The following is a 27,257-nucleotide window of genomic DNA, read 5'->3' as shown; positions in this document are numbered from 1 at the left end:
ACAACTTACCAATGCTCCCGGAGGGAGCAGTTGTTTCTCGCAAAATAAATTTGGAAATTGAAAAAAAAGTCTAATTTTGCTTTGCATGTTACATTATCATGTGCTCATAATATCCACTTACCACAAAGAAAATATGCAGGAAACAGTATGTGGATTTTTGTCCACTAAATAAGAATAAATTCTTGAAGTCATCAATACCAGTTACATTATAAACCACAATAAAAGTTGTAAGTAAGTGAATATGTAAAATTAGTTTTCATTAACTTGTTCTGTTGCTTGAAAGTCTATGGGTGGGTTCAAAATGATCCCAAAGGAAGCAACTTTCAACAGAACAGAGTGTGAAGATCCAAACTATGCAAGAAAAAGGTATGAAGAAAATAGCAGAAAAGCTGATGATCTCCTGCAATGGTGTGAGGTACACTTTGCAATGCCTGAAATGAACTGGGTCTGTACAAGACGAGAAAAGGTCAGGAGGACCCAGAAGAACCTGCCCCAAGGTAAGACAATCATTTGATGTTGCTCAGCTTATGGAATGGAAGATAATTTAGTCAGCAGCTGACAGATGAAATGAGAGCAGGCTTGAACATTAACATTTCATCCAGCATTGTGTGCAGAAGGCTGATTGCAGCAGGTCTCCATGGCAGAGTGGCAGCAAAGAAACCACTGCTGAGACCACAGAATAAGATGAAACAAGCTCGAATGAGCTAAGATCCTCATCCTCTTAATGATGACGTCATAAAAACGAATATGATGTCATTGTGATGTATCAGGTTTGCGATAAATTATCTGTGCTAATGCCCGGCTTGATTCCCGCAAACAAAATTCAAACAGCTTGCCTAGTTTTGGAGATAATGGTATAGGCGATTTCCATTTGCGGTGATGTTATGACATCAACTTTTTTTCTGGGAAGAATTTCCAAAATCGGAGATGGTTACTGCCTGTGCATGGGCTTTCTGCATATACATTGCAAGTTTCACGAAGAACCGATGAAAACTCGGTTGTGAAACAAAAAATATCAAAAAATAGGAATGACGTCATAAAAATTGCTATGACGTCATAGTGATGTATCATATGTGCGGTAATTCATCTCTGCTAATGCCCTGTTCGATTTCTGCAAGCAGAATTCAAAAAGCTTGCCTAGTTTCGGAGATAATTTTTCGGCGATTTCCATTAGCGGGGATATTTTGATGTCATAACTTATTTTTTCTCGGAGGAATTTTCAAAATCGGAGATCGTTACTGTCTGCGCACGGTATTTTTACATATATACGCCAAGTTTCAGGAAGTTTAGATGAAAACTGTCGGCTGTGAAACAAAAAAGTCCACAAGAACAACAACGTGAGTAAAACTTAGAGATCCTCCACGAGGGTCTAAAAAGTCCACAATAAGAAGAAAAACAACAACAGCGTGAGTAAGACTTAGAGATCCTCCACGAGGATCTAAAAACTGACATTTGCAAGTTGTAAGGCAAAACTAAGATTGAATGACTGAGCAACGGAATTGGGTACTATACACAGGGGAGGCTCTGTAGCTCTCCAGAATTGTATCTCAGCTTTTGCTGAATGAAAATGTGTTCAAATGAATTAGACACAACAAAAGAGAAATACAAGCAGATACTACAGCACCGTGCAGTTCCTAATGGAAATCCTTGAATCGGAAGAAGATACATTTTCCAACAAGATAATGATCCAAAACACACTTTCAAGATAGTAAAACAGTATTTTGAGAATAAGGTTACAACTGGTGTGCTCTCAGTGTTGGAATGGCAACCCCAAGAGTAGAGACACAAGTCCAATCAAGGTCATATGGGATGACCTGAAAACAAAGAACATGAGGACCCCAACAAACCTTATAGAACTGTGGAATGTACTCAAGGATATTTAGCACAATGTTCCTGTAAGAGTGCTTCAGTCGTATGCAGGAAGCATGGGAAATGAGTGATGGTACTCAAGAAAGTAAAGGGCAGATGGAAAAAGTATTGACTGATACTATAAAACGACATTGTTCTTGTTATTTACTGAAGCACTTTCTTCCACATGCACTTTTCAATGCTGTTAATTTACAATAACAAACACATGTGATTGTTATCACTGATAATTTCATCAATTTACCCTAAAGTATGAATATCATTGTCATAACCCAAACTTTTGCGCTGTTGTATACTGATATACATATATATATATATATATATATATATATATATATATATATATATATATATATATATATATATATATATATATATATATATATATATATATATATATGTGTGTGTGCAATACACTTGTAAATATAATGGAGGTCAATTGGCATAATTAGGGATTTTGTTGTGTGTGGCTGAAGGCAGCTGTATTAAGGATTTGAATCCTCAGCAGCTGGAAACTTAACCAGTCAGAGGAATTGCCATGTTTCTGTGGATTCACATTCAATATCCATCTGGATGATTAATGATCCTTGGGGTTGGGTAATCCTGCTGTCTCATTTTGTCAAACTGAAAAGGTAAAAATGAGTGCTGCCTCTAATCTCGAACATAGGAGGGAGAGATTAGAGGCAGCACTACTTTTCAGTTTTTAATTGATTCCTTGGAAATGACTTTACAAGGTATTCAATGCAACTTTGGCATGAACACCAAGTACTGCTGAGAAAGCAGTGCCACCCACAGCCCATCCTTAATATCCTGAGCAGAGTTTCTATAGTTTTATTCAGTAAATACTGTCTTGTTTACATTGAAATTGTTGCAACTTTAAACTTCCAACAGGTGTCCCTCGAACCCCGCTGTTGGTGTTTTCCCTCCTTTCCACTGTGTTCTCCTTGTGTTCTGTTCCATTCATATCAGTGTTCTAGCTCTTCCATGAGCTTAGACTTCGTTTACAAAAAAATAACTGGATGTACTCCGTTGCCTCCCCAACCTAAATATAATTCTTTTTGTCAGTCAGGATTGGTGAAAAATTTGCGACGGCGCATGTATAACACATCCCCTGCCATTACGAACAGAGGGCGTAAAAAGCGAGAGAGAGGTAGGCTGCGGACAGCATCGAGTACTGTGTTTGTGCGTGTGTTTTTAAAATCTATTTTGGAATCCCTTTTACATTTTCTTCTCTTGATGCAAGATTTAAATATCGAGAATAATTTTTCATAAATGCAGTTTGACACATGGCATGCAGGCACATACCAATGAAGAATCATTTTGAATGTGATTGTTGCATTATACAGTGAGTGAATGAAAAATACATTTTCTTTTGTAGTTAATGGAACTGCTGAGTGCAGTAAGCTGCAAAAGTTGGTTGAGGAATTTCAGTGCAAGCAAGAGACAGAGTACGAAACTTCTGGCAGGGACAGTCCTCAAGAGAGTCTTAGTGGGAATATGGGAGATTTTGACAAAAACAACATGTTCCATATCACAGGTATGTTCATATTATATTGATTTGACAATCGATTTTCCTTATTACTCGTTTGTCTAACACCCATGAGCTGTGCAATGTTTACAAGATCTTGAAATTGAATCGCTTGTTTTTTCTTTGTCAACAACAATGAAATTTATGTTATTGTGATTTTGTCGAAGCAGTCTGCTTCACTAATTGAATGCGATGATGAGATGTAATCACGAGGATTCGCTTCACATTTTCTGATATGTAAAGCAAAAGGACATATATATATATATATATATATATATATATATATATATATATATATATATATATATATATATATATATATATATGTATACGTATATGTATATGTATATATATATATATATATATATATATATATATATATATATATATATATATATTTATATATGTATATGTATATGTATATATATATATATATATATATATATTTATATATGTATATGTATATATATATATATATATATATATATATATATATATATATATATATATATATATATATATATATGTATATATATATATATATATATATCTGTCTATAATTCCAGGTGTGTGTGTGTGTGTGTGTGTGTGTGTGTGTGTGTGTGTGTGTGTGTGTGTGTGTGTGTGCGTGTGTGAGACCGCTGTGTGTGTCTGTGTCCGATCTAATTGAAACTTGTCAGGTATATTGCTGGGGACCTGAGGATGTGCCTTTTCAAGGTTTGATATTAATCGGACAAGTGCTTCCCAAGTTATGGCCATTTATTTACCAACCAGTGACAAGACATGTTGCTGCGTAGGTGTGGCCGATGGGGAAGAGAACCTCATCTGCGTTCCCCATTACGGGTTACAACGTACAGTCTTCCAGATAGTGATGACTTAGTGTATTCTAATAATTTCTCGATTTCTTATGCACATTTATAGATAAACACAATGCCCCAATCCAGTTGTCGTTTACAAGAGCGAAGGAACGGCCTGTGTAGTTGTTTGAAAGTTTTTTTTGTTTTTTTTTGGACGTACTTTTTTTTTTTTCTTTTTTCTCTTCTCTTCTCTTTGTGTTTTTCCTTGCGATGACATTGCGAAAAGGCAAAATACGTTGGTGCTAATTGAATAATTGGCCATTAAAACTAAATTGCGAATAATCGTAACTGCGATATGCGAACTTCCGGACAGTGAAGACTTACTGTATTCTAATAATTTCTCGATTTCTTTTGCACATTTATAGATAAACCCAATGCCCCAATCCAGTCGTCATTTACGAGAGCGAAGGAATGGCCTGTGTGGTTGTTTGAAAGTTTTTTTTTTTTGCACGTACGGCCACGCACGTACGGGCATGCGAGAGCGAAGGAACGCCTGTGCGGTTGTTGTTTCTGGCACGCGGTTTGAAATTTTTTTTTTTTGCATGTATGGCCACGCACGTACGGCTACACACGTACGGGCACGCACGGGCATGCACTAGTATATATAATTTTCCTATCTGGGTTCTTCCCGACATCGTTGATCTTTGTTCCTTTCACAATTTTTTTTTTGTATACAGAGTCAAGGCTTGTGGAAGAGCTAGAACACTGAACAGATCAAGACGAGCAGTAAAAAAGGAACAGCGGGGGGGGGGGGGGCGAGATGAGGACACCTTCAGCAGAGTTGAAGGACAAAATAGAGGGAGACTTGGCCAACCAATGGGTGTGGGGAGGAACGAGCAGAGTTGGAAACTTGGAATCGAGTCGCACTCATGTCGCAACATTTTGTGACTTGACTTGGACTTGACGAACTTGATTTGAGACTCGGACTTCACAAAATTGATTTGGGGCTTGGTGTCTGGAGATTTGTGACTTACTTGCCACTTGAGTATATGATGACTTGATAATGTTCGGAAAATTATCCTTGAATAAACATTGAAATAAAACGTGGTTTAAAATAAAAGGTAAATTATTTAAGTTGTGGAGGTGCACAGTTCGGTTAATGACGACATATACTATGTACAGTAAGTGTACATGTGCAGCGCGCCAGTGCTCACAGCCTTCAGGTCATATACCTTTCGCCACGAAGGTTAAAGCCGGTGTCCACTCTCCAAACCGCACACCACGTCTAAGCAGTACACAGAAGCATTAATTTTACCAATGTGGGAAACTTTATAAAAACCATGAACATTCGTGTTGGGGAAATCATGGCCCCTGATCTGTGATCGGGTAACTCCGTGCATGTCCCAACCCAATAAAACTATTTTATGATGATTAAAATGTCAGCTGAGTTGGATTATTTCAACTTTGTCAATAATTTCAAATCTTATCACAACTTGCCTTTTTAAAAGGAAAACCTAAAAAAGTACAGAATCTTCAAAGATAACAAATAATTGAAGTTAATAAATTGGATATATATATATATATATATATATATATATATATATATATATATATATATATATATATATATATATATATATATATATATCTTGAAAACTTGAAAAGATAACAAACAATTGAAGTTAATAAATTATACGTTTAATTTTAACATATGTAATAAATATGCAATGAAATTATGAAAATCTCCTCACCCATTGCACTTCGTTTCAGTTGTTTGTGTAAACCATTTTAAAATAAGCTGAGGTTACTGACTAGTCTTCCATACATATGTTCAAGTAGGTACATTAGGTCTGAGGAGTAAATTTAACATAAATTTATTTTTGCTGTGAACAACGCAAAATGGGTCCACGATATGAAGTTGACAAATAAAAACTTGAGTTAAACAGCTTTTCAGAACATGGATTGCAATAAATATAAATGAAGCTATGTGTCAATTCTTTGATAGCTTGTACTCCAACTGGGTTTATAAATGGTGTGTGTGTGTGTGTGTGTGTGTGTGTGTGTGTGTGTGTGTGTGTGTGTGTGTGTGTGTGTGTGTGTGTGTGTGTGTGTGTGTGTGTGTCATGTTTTTTGGTGGAGTTCCACTGGAGCTTTCTGATGTAGGATGTGAGACACCGAAATGATAGCCATGATCCCCTGAGTTGATTGGGCTAATTAACTACAAATAACCCAGAAGAATTCCTATGTTTTAAATGCATGCCATCACATACAAAAACAAAGTGTTTATGTTAAGGTGTATTAAGCAGCTTAATCGGTCCTTCCACGGCATGGCATTCTAATTGCAAAATAATTAACAAAAATAATGATTACATTGTTACAAAGCGTATGCTAATTAACACTAATAATATCAACAACAATCAAAATAGTGGCATCATTTGGCAGTAATAATAACGAACGTATGGTGGGAGGGAGGTGGTTAACGTGGGTGGAGAAGATCATGATTTTGGTTTGGGAATTATCTGAGATGGTGGAGAACAGCTGTCTTGAAGACTTTAAGAGAAGAACGAGATTGAAGCGAATGTGGAGGTTGGTTCCACAGGCAGGAAAAAAGAGGAACAAATGAGTGGAGATGAGCAGTGATCCTGCATTTAGGTCGTTTCAAAAGGGGGTTGATGGTGGACCGAGAATGTGGAAGCAGGTCAGAAAAACCGCGAGTACCCCCGAGAAAAACCACGAATACATGAAGCACAGTGTCGCGAATGTCGAAGCAGGTACATTTTATGAACCGCCAATACGTGGGGTCTGCAAATAGCAGTACCACGAATGTTGGGGTCCGACGGTATTTTAAAATGTCATCACCAACCTTTTTTCTTACTTTTTCTTTATTCCTTCTAATTCTTGCTTTTTCTTTTCTCTTTGCTCTCTGTTATCTCTTTTACTCCAAATTTGTCTGTCATTATTTAACTGTCTTGGGAGAAGTGAATTCTTACGATCTGTCTGTGTGGCTCACTTGTGTAAAGTTCAGATGTCGGTGATATTTCAAGAGGCAATGTTTGAAGAGAACGATCATTTATTCAGGTACCCGAATCGTCACGGCTTCATGCCCCACACCTCCAGAATTCCCGCTTCGTGTCCAAAAGCAAATGCAAACAATTTGTAATACCATTACGTCTCCCTCTCCCACAAGAAGAAAAGTAATAAAGTAAAAACAGCAACTAATGTAATTCCGTTACATCTCTGCAATGTGTCATTCGATCATTATATTATAACAATAATACAGTAATCCAAATCTGTTAACACCAGCTAACCAACATTGATAAATGCAAACATCAGAAAAACAGTGTTTATAGATCAAGACGGTATGGTGTTTTCATAGCTCGGCCACAGCATATATATATATATATATATATATATATATATATATATATATATATATATATATATATATATATATATATATATATATATATATATATATATAATATTATATGTATGTATGTATGTATATATATATATATGTATATATATGTATGTATGTATGTATATATGTATATATGTATATATATATATATATATATATATATATATATATATATATATATATATATATATATATATATATATATATATATATACATACAGTTATGTGCCACTTAACGACGGGGTTACGTTCTGAGAAACACGTCGTTCAACGACGTCGTCGTTGTGCGAACATCATTTTTTTTTTTCGTTTTCGAACATCGTACTTACACAAACCTCGACACCGAAGCTATGTGGTGTAGCCTATTGCTCCTCGGATACAAACCTGTACAGCATGTTACTGTACTGAATACTGTCGGCAATTGTAACACACATCCAAGAGAGACGGAAGACACGTTAGATTTACCTTTGTGCTATTCATGACGGCCATCTGTGTTAGCAGCAGCTTACAATCTCCTCTCGCATCGATTATAGAAAGATGAATAAATAGCGTTTGGATTTTATAAATACGTAATCAATGCATTGATGTTATAATTTATAAATGAAGAAACGAGCTCCTGTCAATTGTGATATATATTTTCGGAACAGTGCGATTGTTTTACCAACATGAAAAGCTTCACCAAAAAGAAATATGTGTTTTCATTTCGACTGTAACAACGATTTATTCATGGAATTCTTCAATTCAAAGGTAATTTACTTGCTGGAAGGTAAACGTGGAAACATTGGTTCAGGGCCACACTGTCGTTTATTATCATTATGAAGTATTATGTACTGTACAGCGTACATAATTGTATGTGCTATTTTATACTACTGGCAACGCTACGTCGGCTACATCACTCGGCGATAGGAATTTTTCAGCTACATTTTTTTTTCTTTTTTTTTTCAGACCTGGCAGATCCGTCGTATATGCGATCCGTCGTTGCCCGGAACGTCGTTAAGCGGCGCATGACTGTATATATATATATATATATATATATATATATATATATATATATATATATATATATATATATATATATATATATATATATATATATACATACATACATACATTTGTCAGGTTCTGTGAAGAAGGCAACATGTCACTGGAATTGGCAGTGCGCTGGGGAGATTAACGAATTATCTCTGCTCTGGGGGTGTGAGTGACGTCACAGTCATGGTTCACAGGTTCAACACCAGACCTTGCAGATGGTTCACTGTTCCCACTCACTGTGGGTTCAGAAATCTTGTTTTGTCTCGTACATTGATGGGGCACCGCAAAACGCACTGATAGCTTCTGAATGTGAATTCGGTTGCGTCGGAGTGTTTGACCATTTGGTGATGAAAGCAAATATTACCGTGACTCTTCACACATGGAGAGAACCATGGCTGGCTTCCAACAATGAGTGTTGTGGTTCTGAACGCAAACTCGTTGTCCAGGGTGTTGGCAGGACATTTCGTGTGCCTGAGCATATCTCTCGTGGTGGAGTTTTTGTGAGTGGTGGCGCTTCTCCAGCTCCTCGTGGATGAAGATGTCATCATCATGCGTGTTGGCGATTCTGCTTGGTACTCGCGATTTCACTTTTCTTCACATTAGCAGTTGAGCAGGACAAGCCAAGTTGTAGCTCACTGGGGTGGAAATCAAACCAAGCAATGCAAGATGAAAATCGTTTCCTGCACTTTTTGATTTGTGGAGGATGGATTTCACTGTCTCAACTTGGCGTTCAGTGAATCCATTATGATTTTGGGTATGTTGGGAATGACATGATGTCAAAATTCCATTTCCCAGCAAATGAACGAAATTCCGCACTGGAGAAATGAGGACCATTATCACTCATAAACGTTTCAGGAATTCCAAACTCAGAAAATATCTGTCCCAAGGTCACAATAATCATGAAACTGGGGGCAGAATCGGGTCGTTTGTGGACAAGAAGAAATTTTGAATAACAATCTGCGATGACAAGCCTTTGAGCTGCATCAAAGTAGAACAGGTCACATCCGGCTTTACTCCATGGCTTTGCTTGCATATGCCACTGGCTTTAACTGGTTTCCATGGACGTGAAGCAAGGCTGCACCAAGGCCTCAAAGACTGGCATCACATTGGAGGTGGACAGGCTCCTCTGGATGATTGTAGTGAAGAAGAGATGTTTCCGACACCTCGTTCTTCAGATGATCAAATGCAATTTGATGGTGCGGCTCCCATATGGATTCAGAATCCTTTTTGAGGTCTCTGAGAGTCGCAGATTTCATACTGAAATCCTTGCTTGATGAAGGGCGACAAATATGTCATGAAGCCGATGAAATGTTGAAGCTCAGTTTTGTTCTCCGGTATTAGAATAGCTCTCAGATATTGAACCTTCTGCTGGTCAGGCCATATTCCTTGTGGCTGTGTGGGTCGACAAGGAGCGAACGGACGAGCCGATAACAAAAGGCATGGGAAACACTGGCTTGTTACCTTGATGGCCTCGAACATGTGTCGCAAAACTGCTGCCACCATGTAAAGTTCATATGTAGAACATGTATAAAGAAGCAATGTTTGAAGAGAACGATCATTTATTCAGGTACCTGAATCATCATGGCTTCGTGCTCCCACCACTACATACCCATAATGCCCCGTGCCCTGGAACTAACACAAACAGCTTCAAATCCAAAACCAAATGCAAACCAATGTATTACCATTAAACTTGCCTGTGCCTGGATGTGTTTGAGGGTCGAGGAGTCGCAGTTGAAATCCGAATCCTATCCTGGTTCTTCTTGATGACTCTTCATTTGCTCTTTGCTTATTCGGGTTCCTTCTAATGACTCCAATACAGTATTTGGTCTTTCATTTCATAAAGTATTTGTTGGAGCGTACGCTCCGAGCCTAGGAGGTCGGCGGTTCAAACCCTGGCTGAGTCATACCAAAGACTTTAAAAATGGTATGTGCCGTTTCCTTGATTGATGTTCAGCATTTAAAAGGATCGAGCATGGACAATCCCCATCGGTTGGCATCCATGGGGAGGCAGAAATTCCTCCTTAGGAAATGCCCTGCTGAGTGCAGTGAGAGAAGCGGTGCCATTGTTATGACGTCTCTCGTACCCAGAGTATCCCAGGAAGTGATAATATTTCCCCCAAGCTCAGTGGCTGAGTTGTGTGTGTGTGTGTGTGTGTGTGTGTGTGTGTGTGTGTGTGTGTGTGTGTGTGTGTGTGTGTGTGTGTGTGTGTGTGTGTGTGTGTGTGTGTGTGTGTGTTTTCCATTCCTAGCCCTCAGCCATGTACAGTACAGAGACATGACAGAAGTAAATATACACCTTACATTTATTCATTTCATCAGCATAACACAAGTTTTACTCAGTGATTTGCATTAATATTCAACTATTTATTTGGAGAAACGAGTTACTCGGTCGAGTATGACAATTAACTCTGCCTCGAACCCAGGGAACACACAAATTTTCCGATTTTTCAAAGAGGACGAATTGTTGGCCAATCAGAAGGTGGAGTCAGATAGCTCAGAACCTTGGCATTCTGCTTTCTACGGTCAATCGGGTGATTGTGCAATTCACCAGCGAAGGCAAGGAATCCACAGCTTCCCATTGTGGTGGACCTGGGCTCGGCTGTTGAATCAATACCAGGTGGTGTTGACTGCCTGTCATCCTTTCGAGGTCGGAAAAATGAGTGCTCGCATGCTGGTATCCTGTTTCGGAGTGGCGACCCGTCCAGGATTGTGTCCAATAGCCAAGGAGACTGCTTCGGCAGCACCAACGCTCTGTACACAGTATGGTCCCAATGGATGGATGGATGGATGGACCTGGGCACTCAGAAAGGTATCTTTGAGATGTCAAGCGGTCCATTGAGAAAACTCCCCGTTGCAAGGCAGCAGATGAGGTCCAAGTTGGCTCAAGAACTCCCATGCGGTACTTTCATCAACTGGGCTACTATGGTAGGGCAGCTTGGAGAAAACCTCTTCTTAGACCAGCCAACATTCAAAGGAGAAAGAAGTGGGCTGACGAGATGGCCACCAGACCCTTGGAGTTTTGGCAAACTGTCATTTTTTCAGATGAGTCCCAATTTGCTCAATTTTCTGACAGTAGACACGTATGGGTCTGGAGACTTCCCAGTCGAGAGTTCTCTTTGAACAGATTGCAGCCAACTGTCAAACATGGTGGTTTTTCAGTGATGGTGTGGGAGCAATGTGGAGTGCTCGTCAGTCAGAGCTTGTGGAGTGTGTTGGCAACATCAACACTATGATACACATTTCTATCCTTGTGGATGGACGTCTCTCTGTCTTCTCCATTGGTCAGATGGTCAAAAATAACACTCTGTTCATGGAAGATGGAGCTCCATGCCACACTGCAAAAAACGACCAAAGAATGGCAGGACAGAAATGGGATCAAGCTACTTCCTTGGCCAAGTCAGTCTCCTGACATGAATTCCATTGAACACCTCTGGGCCATATTGGATCGAGCTGTGCAGAAAAACTTCAGCAAACCAACATCACGGGCAGAATTGCAAACCCGTTTGTGTGAACCCTGGGCAGAAATCCCACAAGAGAAAATGTTGGAACTCATTAGTTCTTTTCCTGAAAGAGTAAAAACATTGAAATCTGCAAATGGCAAGTCTACCAAATACAGTACTAGTGTATGTATTAAAATGGATGAAATGTTCAATAAATTAATTATTTTATAATCATGGTGTCTATTTACTTCTGTCATGTCTCTGTTTGTATAATGTTTTTTAAATGTTAAAAAAAAAAGTTCTCTGTTTTTTAGATGCTAATTGTCAACCAAATGTCATTCACTACGGCTTTTGATTGCTCATTATATGCTGTGCTTGAATTTATTAAATTGCTCATTGTACGTTTTGTTTAAAAGAAATCCATTTGCAGTAATGAATTAACACATTCGGATCACAATAAGCGAAGCAGCTTTCGGTGGTGTTAATCGCCTTGCATGTGATGCACAGACATTTCATCTTGACCGATTTGTCAATCTGTTGTTCAAAGCTCGGGCATTGGGACGCACAACTGATTTCTATTTTTTGCCCACAGTGATTTTTATTCATACAGCTGAAAATTTCTGTCATGATAATGGGATTGGTTAAATATAAATATCCTCTCGTTTTTCTCACATTTCATGTTCAGCCATGTAACACTTATGTAAGTAGCATTTTGATGATCTGTGCCATTGCAGAGAAAATTTTAATTTGTTTCTTGTTTACAGGGATTCACACAGTTTACCATGAGCAGCAATATTCAGCTGAGTCCTATGGCAACTCAACAGGTGAGCTATTATGCCCACTTTGGTGTAAAAGCACTAGGGTTATTCTGCTCTTTCTGGCACCTTAATCTATGGTGGTACTGCATTGATGGTATAGCCACACTCGAGTAATGGATGCAACACAAAGTTAATTAGTACGGCCACTTGGTGGAGTGCATACCTCCGCCAGGCTGATTAGTTTACGTTGTTTTTCCCACTGATCGGCCGGATCTGGATTCGGACCTGAACTAAAATTTAATCGGCTTGTTCTTGTCACCTAAACTCATCCACCAAGCTTTGTCCGGATCTGTCCATAACTTTTTGAGATATCCCGCTATATGTTGTTTTAGCCCTTTCACTCAATGGTGAAGAATCGCTTTAAAAAAAAAAATTCGGATCCAGATCTGGATTCATATGTAGACCAAAATCGAATCAATTCTCCCTTGTTACATACCCAACCTGCCCACCTAGTTTTGGCCGAATCTGTCCGCGATGCTTTCAGAAATCCTGCTACGTGTCGTTTTTGGCCTTATCTCTCAATGGTGAAAAATTATTGGATCCAGATTCGGATTCGGATCTTCACCAAAATCTAATCATTTCATCGGTGTCACATACCCAAGCTCTCCACCAAATTTCATCTGAATCTGTTTTCAACTTTTTGAGATATCCTGTTCACAAACAAGCATACAGACAGACAGGGGTGAAAACATCACCTCCATCCACCTTCAGTAGCAGAAGTAAATATGCATTAACAAATACAAACCCCTTCACTGTTATGGTGCTGGGACCCCTTTCTGAGAATCGTGATTCTTGAAGTGTTGGAAAGGCTTGCATGTGCTGCTGATCCCGGAGCGATGCCACCAGGAACCTTGTACACAAGGCCTTGTCTTGCCAGAATCACCCACGGTGGTAAGGAGAAGGTGAGGTTCCAGACTTACGACAATCCAAACTCTGATAGTAGATGGAGCAGAAGAGGAGGATTTATCTCTCCCAATGGTCTATAAAGCTCATCCTAAATCATCAATGCTGGAACTGGCAGATGAGGATTTCCCATCTGCAATGAAGGCAGGTGAAGGCTGCAGTTGCTTGAGCATCTCTGATCTCCATGTCAGTAGATCCAAGATTTTCTTCCAGTTAATAATTGTGGTGTTACTGCTGTTCAACAGTTTCGCCATGTTAGACAAATTCCCATACAGGCATATTTCCATAGAACACTAATAAATTAAACTCTGCGGTGATTTGGACAAGTGATGAAGATAGAAGTGATTGGTGGGAGCCCCAAGTCACGGACCTCTCCCTAATACTAGGCAGTGATGTTTTGATGGCACATTTACACTTGGGATGGGAATGCTACTCAGTAACTGCCATTGTGACTGAGCAATCCTATTCATGATCAATTATGCTTACTGCAATAGGCAAGGGGCTAGAATAGGTGCCCTAAACATAGTCTGTCTCGACTTCACCCAACTGAGGAGTCACACCCCTGGGGAGTTGCTTATCTTTTGGTCAAAACCTAAAAATGAAATTTGCAAAGTGAATGTCAGAACCCTTTTGAACCCTTATAAACAATACCAATAGTGACAGACCCGAGAAAAGAACCATTCTAGATGCCAGAGAACTCGCTGAGTTTGATGTTGACATTGTTGATTTGAGTGAGACCCACTCTGCAGGAGAATGGCAGTTCTCCAAATGTGGAGATGAATACATGATTTTTGCAAAGGGAAATTGGATGAACATCATTTCATCCATGGAGTTTTGCCATCAAATCATCCATTGTTAAGAACATAACAGAACTCTATTTTGGTGTTAGAGAGTGCCTTGTGACTGCATCTCCAGCCGACTAAAGAAGAGTAACCCACCGTCGTCGGTGCCTGTGCCCCAACATTCACCGTCGGAAATCGAAGTAAGGACTTGGAAAACTGAAGCAAAGTGGAATTCCTCCTAAAATTCATTATTGGCGAAGACGAGTTCATTGTCTTGGGTGACTTTTAATGCAAGAGTTGGAGGAATGCTGTCCTATGGAAAGGAGCCATCAGAAAATAACCTACAGTGTTGGGACTTTTTGCTTCAATTGAATTTTGGTCCTCAGCAATTGTGTCGAACACAAATAAACTTGTGATCATCGACACATCGTTCCAAAAAAGAACAAGCACAAAATGTCATTGAGACACCCCCGATCTGGACACTGGCACAGGATCAATTTCATCATTGTTTGTGCCCAATATCTCCAAGATGTCTTGATCACCAGAGCCATGATTTATGGAGCTAATGACTGCTAAACTGATCGTCATCTGACTTGATCCATCATTGGCATCAAAATCACACCCAAGCATCGCATCCAAAAAATAATCAACATCCACTTCCTGCAGACTCAAACCAAAGCCATGAACTTCCATATATTGTGGAAGTGGAACACCTTAATGTTTCGACAGAATGACCTCAAATTCCTGTAGGAGGAAGAATATCACTGAATCTGCTCGAAGACTCAAATAAGAATTTGGGAGAGGAAAGACAATTGGTGGGAAGACAAAGCAAAGAAGATGCAAGGATATGCTGATCAACACAATGTGAGGTGCTTCTTCAGGGAAATGAAAACTGGTGAAGGGCTTACTAGCTTCAAGGGTCCACTGCTCTTCGATCCAAATATGGGAGAATGTTCTTCAAAGACGACCAAGACGTCCTCAATCGATGTACAAAGCATGTTGAAGAACAGCTTAACCATCAATTCAATGTCAAAGACCACTTGATTTATGAGATCCCCAAAAGATTTATTCAAGGAGATCTTGGCCAACCCCCCATGTTGTGCAAAGGTTCAGCGAGCGATCAAGCAAATACAAAACAACAAGGCTGGATGGAATACCTGCCACAATTTACAAGCACAGATGATACTTGATCATCTGTCGCCTTCTTGTCCTCATCTTGAACATCTCAACCGGAGCACAAAATTCACCACTAGAGGGGCACAGCTGGTTTGGTCTTGAAGAGTACACATTTTTGAAGGATACTGAGGACACTTTCCAGATGACCAATCTCAAAATGACAAAAAGTGCTCCCACACTGAGGACAGATTAAAAATGCAAGGATTAATACAAATAATTGCAAATTGTCACGCAAAATTTGTATTTATCAGCACTGCACTGCAAGTGTATGAAATTTTGTGTTTTGTTTTTTTTATCAACAAAAGTTCAAGGAAGGATTACAGTAACTCTCAACTGCTCCTGTTTGTCTGCAAAGTCGTTTATTTTTTATCAAACTAATTTTTATCTCTGGTTTGTTATCCTAGTTGTCTGTATTGGGTTTTGTCTTCAAAATATATCAGTAAATGAAAATTGTTTTTCCTCCTTTTATGCTGAATAGACCCAAACACGGTGGGTTGGAGAGTTTGTTGTTCTCATGTTGGTTCCAGTATCGGCTCGAGTGTGTGTGTTAAATGCATTTTTATTCTCCACACTTTAATTGGGACTGGAAGGGGACATGGATTGCGAAGCAATTCTCGTTCTTGTTTAAAACTAACTCTCCTCATTCATTACTCTCTTCATTAAAATATGTCTCACTGACTGCAACTATATCATATTCATCACTGTCTACTTTGGCTTCAAGCTATTTCATATTATCACCGGTCCCCTATTGGTTTCACCAGAGGGGACTATAGGTTTGCTCTCCATTTGTCCATCCATCCGTCTGTCCTTCCATCCCACTTGTGGTTTTTCTGACTTTTTTTCCCCATACACTTTAACATTTTCAACTGAAATTGGTACATATCTTTATTATGATAAGTTATAGAACAAGTTCGAATTTCAGGGTGTTTCGTCATTTTACACAGAGTTATGCCCTTTTTGGACTTGGAAAGTATCACATCGGTAGGGGACATGTATTGCAAAGCAATTGTCATTCTTGTTTAAACTCCTCGGTTTGATATGGAGAATTTTTTTTTAACTCTTCCATTCCTGTAATTATTTCTTGCTGCCTGGCCATAAAAATCATGTCATTAATTGCAGTTCCTTCCTTTGTATCCTCACAATCCTCGTAGCCTAAAAAGCCTCAATTCCCACTGCATACGGTGCTGATCCCTTTCTGTTTAGCCTAAGGCCATCATTTAGGAAACTTTGCCTTTGCCCCTGAAATTATTTCCACTTCTCTGCAAACATAAAACGTTCTGGTCTACATCATTCTTCCAACCACAGGTTGACAGCTCTCACTTCACTCATACATTATATTCCCTTTCCTAAAAAGTACCAAAAAACATTATCTCTCAGCCCTTTGGTTTTTGTCGGTGACCCAATATCCTGCACCTATTTTGCAAATGTTCCGAGAAAACTTTCCTGCATCATTTCCTTCTCCATGTACCACAACTAACATGTTCCTGTCATGACCTGATACAATGTCATTTTAACCTTCCTTCAATATCCCTTCCTCCTGCTCTTTCAGACCAACACAAAACTCTGTGTACATTCCTTCCTGCAGGATGAAGAGTCAACATGTTTAATCCCAACAAAAATGGTCTCCCTGCCCTCATTCTTACCTATTTCACTCGCTGCAGTGCCACCACTACCTACACTCACTACACCCTCACTATGTGACTTGAGGCTTCACCATAAGGACTTGAAACTTGCTTGTGACTTGGGAAAAAAAAAAACAAGACCATGCATCCTGAAGCTCACCTGGATCAGGAGCAACAGTCACTCAACCTCCCCCCCCCCCCCCACCCGGCAGACTCCCTTAGACCCTGAATTTTATTTTGTTTTTATGCCATGAACAAACTTTGGTACATCACAGTTGATGAAGGTTGTGGCTAAGTTTCATTGAAATAGTGTGTATAGTTTCAGAGAAGAAACCAACTACCTATTTGGTGGGGGGGGGGGGTCAATAACCCCACCCCATACACCCCTTAAATGAGCGCAGATTCTATTGCGGTCGATACACTTTGGTACATCACGGATGATGAAGGTTGCGGTCAGGTTTCATCCAAAATGTGTGTGTAATTTCAGAGAAAATAACAAATATCGATTTTGGGGGTGTCAACCCCCCCCCCCCCACCCCTCCATACACCTCCTTAATGAGCACAGATTTTGATTTGATGTGGTCAATAAACCTTCGTTAGGCATCAGATGTGAAGTTTCAACAAAATTGTGTGTTTGATTCAAGCGATAGTGGCTGAAGTGTTTTCGATGTTTTCTGACTGCCTCACTCACTCACTCACTCACGGACACTGCTCGATCGGATAACCTGACCGAATAAAGTCCAGGTGAGGTAAAAATGGCGTGGTTACAACTCTGCAAATGGAGAAGTAAGAAGTGGATTGAATGCAGTCAGTTTTTGATTAAAATGGTATTTACAGAGATTTTGGATGCAGTTCACGCAGGGAGACACAATGTGTGGACTGGTATCATATGCAGAACAGTGTGGACAGTGAAGGCATAATAGCCCCTTCCTAAAGGTCATTAATGTTCCAGCTGGGTTTTTTTGCAACAATCTGATATTGACATAGTAATTTGCTTTGTACTCGCTCAGTTTTTAGAAGCAAAGAATCCAGATCTTTAGGAATGCTGCCTTCACTTGTATTTGAACCTGCACCTTCTGGCATGTCATTCCATTGTCGTCGAACACGAAGCTCCCACTACATATGGCTATAAATATATATATATATATATATATATATATATATATATATATATATATATATATATATATATACATACACACAGTATATACATATACAGTATATTTATTTATATATTGCTGCAGAAATGGCCCTTTGTGTGTTATTAAATATAGGATTAGCCCAGATCCCCCATTAAATGCATGTTTAGCCAGGTTGTTCGGTAAATGGACGTTACATGTGTGTCGGGAGGTGTAAGAGGCTGTTTTATTGTTCGTACAGTGGTGGTGGACCGAGAGGTTCTTCTTCTTCGTTCCCCTCTCCGAAGGAGTCTCCGCCCAGTGCTCTGGGAGGGGGAGGAGTTTGTCGGCTTCGTAAAGGGGCACGCCCCAAAAAGAAAAAAAAAGTGAAACTGCAGGAGCGCCGGGAAGGCGGTGGTGAAACAGAGAGGCGAGCGAGCGCCGGGAAGACTGTGGTGAAACTGAGTGTCAAGGTGGCGCGATCGGTTTTTCGTGAAGAGCAAGCCAAAAGAAAGGCAAGGAAGGGACTGCAAGAGGTCTGTCTGCCATCGGCTGGAGAAGAAACTCGCGGTGCGTGTGGTCGGCGATCTGTAAGAGAGGAACGGCCTGAACCTGAGGGTCGAGTCTGCCATCTGCCGAGGGAGTAACTGAGCCTGAGTGTCGAGTGAGGATTTTTGCTGTATAGAAACGACTAGTGGGAGGCTGCAATCTGCGTCGAGAGGAACTGGCTGCTGTGTGAGTAGGCGATCGACTTTATGAGGAGGTGATCGACAGGTTCAACATGCGTCTAACCACGGAGCCTCTGTCCTTACTCACCTCACGGCTCGACACATTTGTCGATCCGCCTGCGGAGCCCAACACCCCGATTTGGCCTTGTCTGGTGAACATGCCAGGCCTGGACTTGTATGCTGGACCTTGTGAAAAGCCAGCTGGAGTATACCACAGATCTTTCGCTCTGGTGCCGTCGACCTCGCGGGGTTTGAACGCGCCGAGGATGCGTGCTTGAGGGGTGCGACAAATGGACGACGCCGCCATCTTGCCACGCGGCATGTTCGAGCTGGGTGCTCGAATCCATTGACATCGGCTTGTCACGAGCAACATTCGTTCCTTCGACACTTTTCCTCTCGTCCATGAAGCATCACCAAGTACTCTGTGTCTTGTCTGCATGCTGTCCATGTCTTGTCTGCATGTTGTCTAAAGTTTATCTCGCGAGGGTCCTCTTCGAAACCCGTAATCCGTAGGTAGTGTATGCTTTGCTTGTGTTGTGTTCCCCGATGTGTCCCCAATAAATCTGACTGAGTTATACAAGATTTGCCGCCTTGAATTAATTCATGCCACGCCGAGGAACGATCCGCTCGATTTGGATAATAAACCAAAATGGTTACAGACTGGCAGAATTCACTCGATCTCTGACAAAACCAGTCTGTAACCGGGGTCTATTCCCCCAACTGGTAAGGTCCAGGTGTACGTTGGTATCGCGATTCAAGGCGCGTGACCCGAGGCCTGTGCTGAACCAGCCGGCATTATAACCCCGGAGACTGCGGTGCTGTTAAGTGACTCCGAATATTTAACATTTGGCTGTTGAGAGTAGGGTGCGAGCCCTATCACTCGTCCGAATCCTTAACACTGGGGTCAAGAGTCGGGTGTGAATCCCGCCACCGCCGAATCCTTAACCATATATTTATGGATATATTTATATGTATATATATATATATATATATATATATATATATATATATATATATATATATATATATATATATATATATGTATATATATATATATATATTTATTTGTTTTTATGCTGCCGCCAACGTCACCAGAGGCATGATGTTTTTGGGTTGTCCATCTGTGATAGGTTTTCATTACCACGGTAACTTAAGAATGGCTAGGTATCTAAGTTAAACTTGGTACAAGTATGTATAATGATGTCAAGATAAACTGATTAGATTTCGGCATCAAGAGTTCAGAGGTCATGTCAGGTAAAAATTTGATACTTGAGAACAGCTGAAGGGATTTACATCAAACTTGGTACAAGTATGTGTTGTTACGGCCACGGGTACCAAGACACCAGTTCGTAACTCAAGGATTAATCCCTGGTTGTCCTCTGAAGAGCCGGACCTGGGCCACCGCTCACAATTAACGTTGTGGTATGGTGGGTTGTTTTAGAACCACGAACGCCACCCAGTTAACCACGAGTTCCAGTGTCCATCGTCTAATTATTCCGTTTAACTCGAGGTCCTGTGGTTACCTGAACGGGGAGCACGCCCTCTGCAAAGCACCAATCTTATCTTGATTAGATCTTAATTGGGGCGGCCGAGCGTTTTAACCGCTGGCGCGTGCCGACTATTTTTGGTCAAATCTGTGATAATTACCTCCCAGTCTATCTTGGTTCGGACAATGCGAGACCAATGGAAGAAAAGGACAAACACTGACAGGTTGGAACGTCAACAAATGATTTATTAATATGAAAATAAATGAATAAAAATAATTTTTTATTTCCTGAGGTAAATAAGTGAATAAATTCCAAAGCAATCGAAATGAATAACCAAGCAAAATCAATCAAAATGACAGGAAAGAAACAGATAGCAGATGCTTATCGGGGGTTGACTGACTTACAACTAAACACAGACAAGGGTAACCAGCATATCATTCGGGGGGGGGCGGGGAAAGAGTCGTCTCGCTCACCAGAGAGAAGTCGTCCATCAAGTGAAAATGTCCTGAAATTTGTGTTTGCGTGTCTTGTCCGACGCCAGCACCCAGTCTTGCCGTGCACCCACTCGCCAACAGCCTTGAACGCCAGTCGACGTCTGGGGGCACCGAGATCGTCTGTCGTGGGTTTCAACCCTGGTGTTGCAACACGGGCAGCTCCTCACACTTCACGAAACTGGTGACGTCCAATGACCCACACGATCCGTTGGTGACTGACCTGCGCCCCACTCGTTGGTAACTGACCCGCGCGCGCGCCGCCCACTCCCAAACTGGTACGGACGAACTGATGCCACTGACTGACAAACTGTCTCGTTGTTGGCGCTGGTCAGACACGCACAAGCACTGGAAAAGACAAACAGTGTCATTGTCAGTGATGCTCACTCCCACAAGCACAGTCATGCGCTCGCTAAAGCACTGGAAAGGATGAACTGACAGAGAAATTGTCTCGTTGTTGGCGCTAGTCAGACACCCACACGCTCACTCGCTCGCTTGCGCCAGCTCGGACCTCCTCTTCTTTTCTATATAGGTGGCCCGTCTCGGCTGGCACAGAGTCCCCCCAAGCTCACCCCACCCCACTTGCGCACCATTACCATGACAACCCGTGTTCTCATTATTATTCCCTGTGGTGTCAAACGCTGATCAAAAAAGGGCGGGTCTCGGCGTCTCTGCTTCATCGAAGCGTACGTGAAAGCGTCTCTGCTTCATTGAAGCGTCTTGGCGTCTGTGAAAGAAATATGTGTAAACGTTGCTAAAAAAAATCACAAAAAGGCGGGCATCGGCGTCCGTGAAAAATGTGTGAAAACGTTGCTGGAAAAAGGCAGGCATCGGCGCTCGTGAAAGAAATATCATGCATACACGTGTCTGTCATCAAGAAAAAAGAAGCTTCCCATAAGAGAGGGGATCTATTCTTTACCCTTCTCAACGCATCACATTTGGAATCCCACTGGACATGGTGATGGGGCTAATCTGGACATGCATTTAGGGAAATAACTGTCTAAGGACCTGGATTTGTGGTTGCATTCATCAGACTGGATTCTGAAATCTATAACAGTGTAATGATGTAATAATGTGGGCGGAGGCATATCAGTGGACATCGCAATGTCGAAGAGTGCCATTGTCCTTAATGTTTTACTCTGGGTGCTGTGTGTCCCCTCTTGTGTCTCATACAAAGCATGAGTGTCGAAGACTGATAGTCCTTGTGAATGATTTAAACCTTCATATGGATTTCACTCAACTGCTCCTGAGTTTTAGAACTTGCTCAACTGCTCCAGCAGCATGATAAAGATTCACGTTCAAATCCGCCTCCACAACTTGGTTTTATTTTCTATTTTGGGAAAAGGACTGATTTTTTTTCTGCCTCCATTAACGTTAATGCCATGTAATTTGTACTGCATCTCTGGATTATTATTCCTTTCTCTATCATGCACAAGCACAGATTCACATTTGTAATTAACAGTGACTGTTGCTTGACTGCTGTCCCTGCTATTCCTCCACCCCCCCTTTTTTTCCTGGTACAAGTGGTCAAAGCATAAGATGTATTGATTGCATGCAATTTTTTCTTAACCCTTATTTCATATGGTTCGTTAGCACAGACATCTATGAGCCGGAGGTCTCAGACCTCTGCGAATGCCGAAACAATGCTGGAATTACTGTGTTCAATGCATTGTACTGTGTGCATTCTTTTACGATTACATTCCCCAAGGATCCCCCAAATGAATGGGAATACTGGCAGTGTTCATGCACGAAAGGCAAAAGGTGGGAAAATACTTCTTGTAATTAAAGTGTTTATTCACAAAGTGATTTAGTCACAGGGATACTGCGATGGTGCCACAACACACTCTCATATCATTAACAAAGAAGCAGGCATGAGTTGGTGGCATGCAGGTCGCTGGTGCACAGGGCAAAGTGCAGCTCAGGGCTGTGGATGGCGATGAGGAGCGACAAGATCAGGAGACGAGAATATGCCGATGGAGGTCGTTTCAGTGCCTCTCAAAAAGCCTTCCATTTAATGAAGCAGAGAAAAAGAGAGTGTTGACCTCTTCATGCCTAAAGCTCAACTCCATCTGCCACATGCATGTACAGACACGATCTCATCACCTCTGCTACTGCCTTCATAGGTGGCAGGTCTCATTATTAATCGCCCGCTTTCTGTAAGCGGTGCATTTTCTGGGCTGCCCCACCCTGAGAGATGGCTCTGAATAAAGTGTTCTGCCTCTCTCCAAGGGCTGTACAGCTCATCTCGTTGCCATGGTTTGCAGTCTGCTGGCTAAATTGCCGATTATGATTCCTGTAAAATGCCAGATGCCTCAAGTCCTCCACCTGGCCTCGCCTATTCGAGGAGGTTTTATATTAACAATCTTACCATATTCTGCTTTAAGGTTTACACTCACTGCCTCCTCAGTGCACATTTAATCGTCGAACTTACCTGGACAGATATCTAATATAAGTGTAAAGGCATCATACTCCATCATATTGTTGCGAATTCGCGCCCGCCGGCGTGCGAACGGCCGCGTAACTCGAATCGCGGCACGTCACCCACCGGACGGACAATTCAGTCGTGACCCTCCGGGAACTATCACCCGGAGCCAGTCACGGGTGGGCCTTTCGACCTCACCACAATCGTGCCAATCGTCCACCCGCGTAGGATAAGGTTGTTCGCCAAATTCGATCTACCTAAGTACCTGCGCGAATGGTCGACTGGGCGATCATACCTCGCCGCAGGTCGACTCCGGACACGAGCCGCTTGGGCGGCCCGTTCCGTACTAACGGGATAACCGAGCAGTGTTATCGTCGATGTGGACGGTTCAGATTAATTACCGGGATCTTGCACCCGCTACGAACCCTTTACGTGAAGCAGGATGGAGAGTCAATGAAGAAAAGACAAAGCGAAACTGGCACAGTTCAACAAGCAAGCACTTTATTTCGCGACACACGGAAAGCACGTACATACAGCCATACACAAAAAGCAAATGCAAGAAGAAAAGCAGTTAAAACCGACTATACGCGTACACACGGCAACACTTAAACAGTTCTACTTTACGAGACACGGCGCCACAAGATCCATACAAAAACCCCGAAAAGAAAATGGTGACTTCCCTTTGGGCCGTCGAGTCTCTCTCCCACGTCCGTCGGCGTGGTCGCGCCTGGCCGCGACTCCGATCCCTGGCGTGGTAGGCGAGTCCTCTCTGGCGTGCCTCGCGCCGGCACGTGTTGGCCGCTCGACGCCACGGACGGGGTTTCCGGCGCTATCTCAGCGCGGATAGAAAGGGGGGAGGGGGGGAAACGTGGTTACTCGAGGTTGTGGTGTGGGGAATGGCAGACGCTCCATCCCACCAGCGGGGTCTCGGGACCTCACCACAGAAGACCAGGCCAGCGGCCACCACGAAGAGGAAATGAAGACAAATGGAGCAAGAGCCAGAGAGAGAAAAAGACGAAGTTAGCAAGAGCACCAAAAGCGCTCCGCCCGTGTCCGACTTTAATAGCCCGGGGCTCTGCCCTTCACTCCAGCCCCCGTTTTTGGCTCCACCCTCCTTCGAGAGGGTTCTCGAAGAGGGGCGTTCCCTCACCCCGACCGCCTCACGCTGGTCATCCACCAATCAGCGGCGAGCTGCCCTTCCTCCTTCCTTCACACCAAGCGCGAGGAAAAACAGGCGGGAAAACCTGCGCATCCTCGCAGTTCCCTCCTTTGCGCCTTTGTTTGCCGTTCGGGAGCGGACGTAGTGGCAAAGATGTAGTAGCGTAGATGGTGGAGGTGGCGTGGTTGCAGTGTGGTTGGCGCTGTGATGGGGATGACGTGGTTGTTGAAATGTTTGTTTGAAATAAAAGATAGAACAGGAAAATGGCTAACTCAAAGCGTCGCAGCCCGGATGGATCACATAAATTCCCTCTATACAACGGGTTTGGGCTAACTACACATGTACCTATGAAGATATCTTACCTGAGGGTCCTTTATGATGTAATGCGAATTTCCACAGCCGTAACAATATGTTCCATACTATTATTAGCACAATCGATCTATGGATCCCCCCCACCCCATCCTTTTCTACATAACAAATGCTGTATCTCCGAGTTATTATTCCTTTATCCATCATGCACAAAAGCACACTTGTGATTAACAGTCACAGTTGCTTGACTGCTGCTGAACCTGTTATTCCTTCACCCCTTTCCTGGCACTTGTGGTACAAAGCATAAACTGTGGATTGCACGCAACTTTTTCTCAACCCCTATCTTTATACCCAGTTGTGCTATATTTGAACAACTCATGCACTAGAACAGTGTAGCAAAGTAGTCCAAGATCTGACTACCAAAAAGGGAATATTAAATAATTGGCAGGAGTCAAGCGTTTTCTTGCAGTTCAACTGTAACATGATACCACTACGACTACGACGACTACTTTTTTTTTTTTTAATACTCCCACTTATTGTGCTGGCATGGATTTCGTGCTTTCAACTGGCTATGGTCAACGGTGCATTGCCACTGCTACCGAGTATGGGGGCACCACCGATGCAATGCCCCAATTACCAGTTCACTCGTACTCATTTTGCCGACGTCAGAAGGATGACAGGTTGAGTCAACCCCACCCGGTGTTAATTCATTGGCTGACGGCGCTTGAACTCACAACCATAAGCTCCCAAGCCCACCACCCTAAATCACTAAGCCAACACCAGGCTTGATGAAAAATTGTTTCGGAGAAAGAAAAAAAAAACCTCTTACCAGGAGGAGCTCTCAGAAAAAAACCAGGCCGAAGGATTCTAATGCCAATTACAACTATTGCTATTTTAATGGCTCCAAGTGATCCCACATTATTGTGGGGTCAGCTGCAGGAGTTGATTTGGTCCGTGTCTTACGTGAACTGATTGGCCAGTCAAGGCGTTCAACTCCAGCTGCTTTGGGTGCATTTGGTTCGGGTGCCAGACTGATTCTTACTCCACAAAAGATACCGTGGGATAGTGCTCCACCCGAACCGACTTCCCGAACTCGGCGAGTGGCGTTTCCAAGCTGAGCCAGACTCAGGCCGGGTTTAGCTGTTAACTTGGAAAAGAACTCGGATATTTTACTATCGCATGAAGTGAAGTAATTGCAGTATTTTGCAAGTGTGCATTGTTATATGAATCGGATGTCCTTCGAATGCTCATGTTGTTTCTCTTTGTGTATTTCAAAGCAAAATGTTATCGAAAAAGATGGAGCACTGTTACAGTTACCTGTCCAGCTCTGTTAGCCATGACCATGAGTCTCAGGAGCGGCTAAGTACTGTAGCTTGCTTTTTCCGTGTATTTTGTTTGCACATTTTTGGAATAGTGCACGCCTGTCATGCATTCCCTCTCCCTCAGTTCCCAGAAACCCTCCATCGTAACATCATGCATGTAGTGAAGTGTTTCCCATTTTGCGTGCGAATTGTGCCGCTGCAACAAGCGTAACCCTTGCAATCATGATGGGAAAGCATCCGTTTTGTAGCAAGGTTGGAAGTGCGAGCAAGAGACAGAAGAAGTCCATCACTATTGAAATAAAAATGGATGTGTTTTTTCGGACGGTATGAAAGAGGTGATCGTACAGCTGATATGAGGCGTGCGCTGGACCTTTGTGAGTCCACATTGCGAATAATAAGAGATAGTGCGGAAAAAAGATCAAAGATAGTGCTAAATGTGGAACCTCATTGCGTGCGACAATGACATTGTATGCTCGAAGTTCTATTGTGGAAGAAATGGAACGCATGCTCGGAACATGGATTGAAAACCAAAACCAGGAGAATGTGCCTTGGCAGCATGCTTGTGATACAAGCAAAGGCCAGAAGAATTTATAAAGACTTCATAAGTGATTAAGGTGAAGTGAAGCAATTTAACGCTAGTTCTGGGTGGTTTTCAAACTTTAGGAAGCATTACAACTATAGCAACATAAAATGACCTGAGAGGCGGCTGCTGCTGCCGACACTTGCATTTCTCAAGGCCATTATCGAGGAAGGTGGATGTTCTCCAAAACAAATTTTTAATAAATAAACAAAACAAATATAAAATGTTTGCCTGTCTATTGGTGTTCTAATGCTAA

General features: G+C 41.9%; 1 protein-coding gene and 1 pseudogene across 1 annotated transcript in view; one reads left to right on the top strand and one right to left on the bottom strand.

Annotated features, from left to right (window-relative positions):
- The first annotated feature begins 2,572 nt into the window (after nucleotides 1-2,572).
- Nucleotides 2,573-27,257, top strand: part of LOC147031315 (uncharacterized) — a 43,612-nt gene continuing 18,927 nt past the window's right edge. The window contains exons 1-3 of the mRNA XM_085861609.1: nucleotides 2,573-3,016; nucleotides 3,245-3,403; nucleotides 12,849-12,908. Coding sequence (XP_085717735.1) covers nucleotides 2,608-3,016; nucleotides 3,245-3,403; nucleotides 12,849-12,908 — 628 coding nt within the window. The 5' untranslated portion in view covers nucleotides 2,573-2,607. The remainder of the gene's footprint in view (nucleotides 3,017-3,244; nucleotides 3,404-12,848; nucleotides 12,909-27,257) is intronic.
- On the bottom strand, nucleotides 5,411-10,147 carry LOC147031316 (uncharacterized; annotated as a pseudogene).

This window comes from Eptatretus burgeri, chromosome 2, assembly GCF_056783735.1.
Source record: "Eptatretus burgeri isolate ZD-2024b chromosome 2, Ebu_testis_v1, whole genome shotgun sequence".
NCBI lineage: Eukaryota > Metazoa > Chordata > Myxini > Myxiniformes > Myxinidae > Eptatretus > Eptatretus burgeri.
The sequence above is the reverse complement of the archived record's forward strand: the minus strand, read 5'-3'. Positions and strand labels throughout refer to the sequence as shown.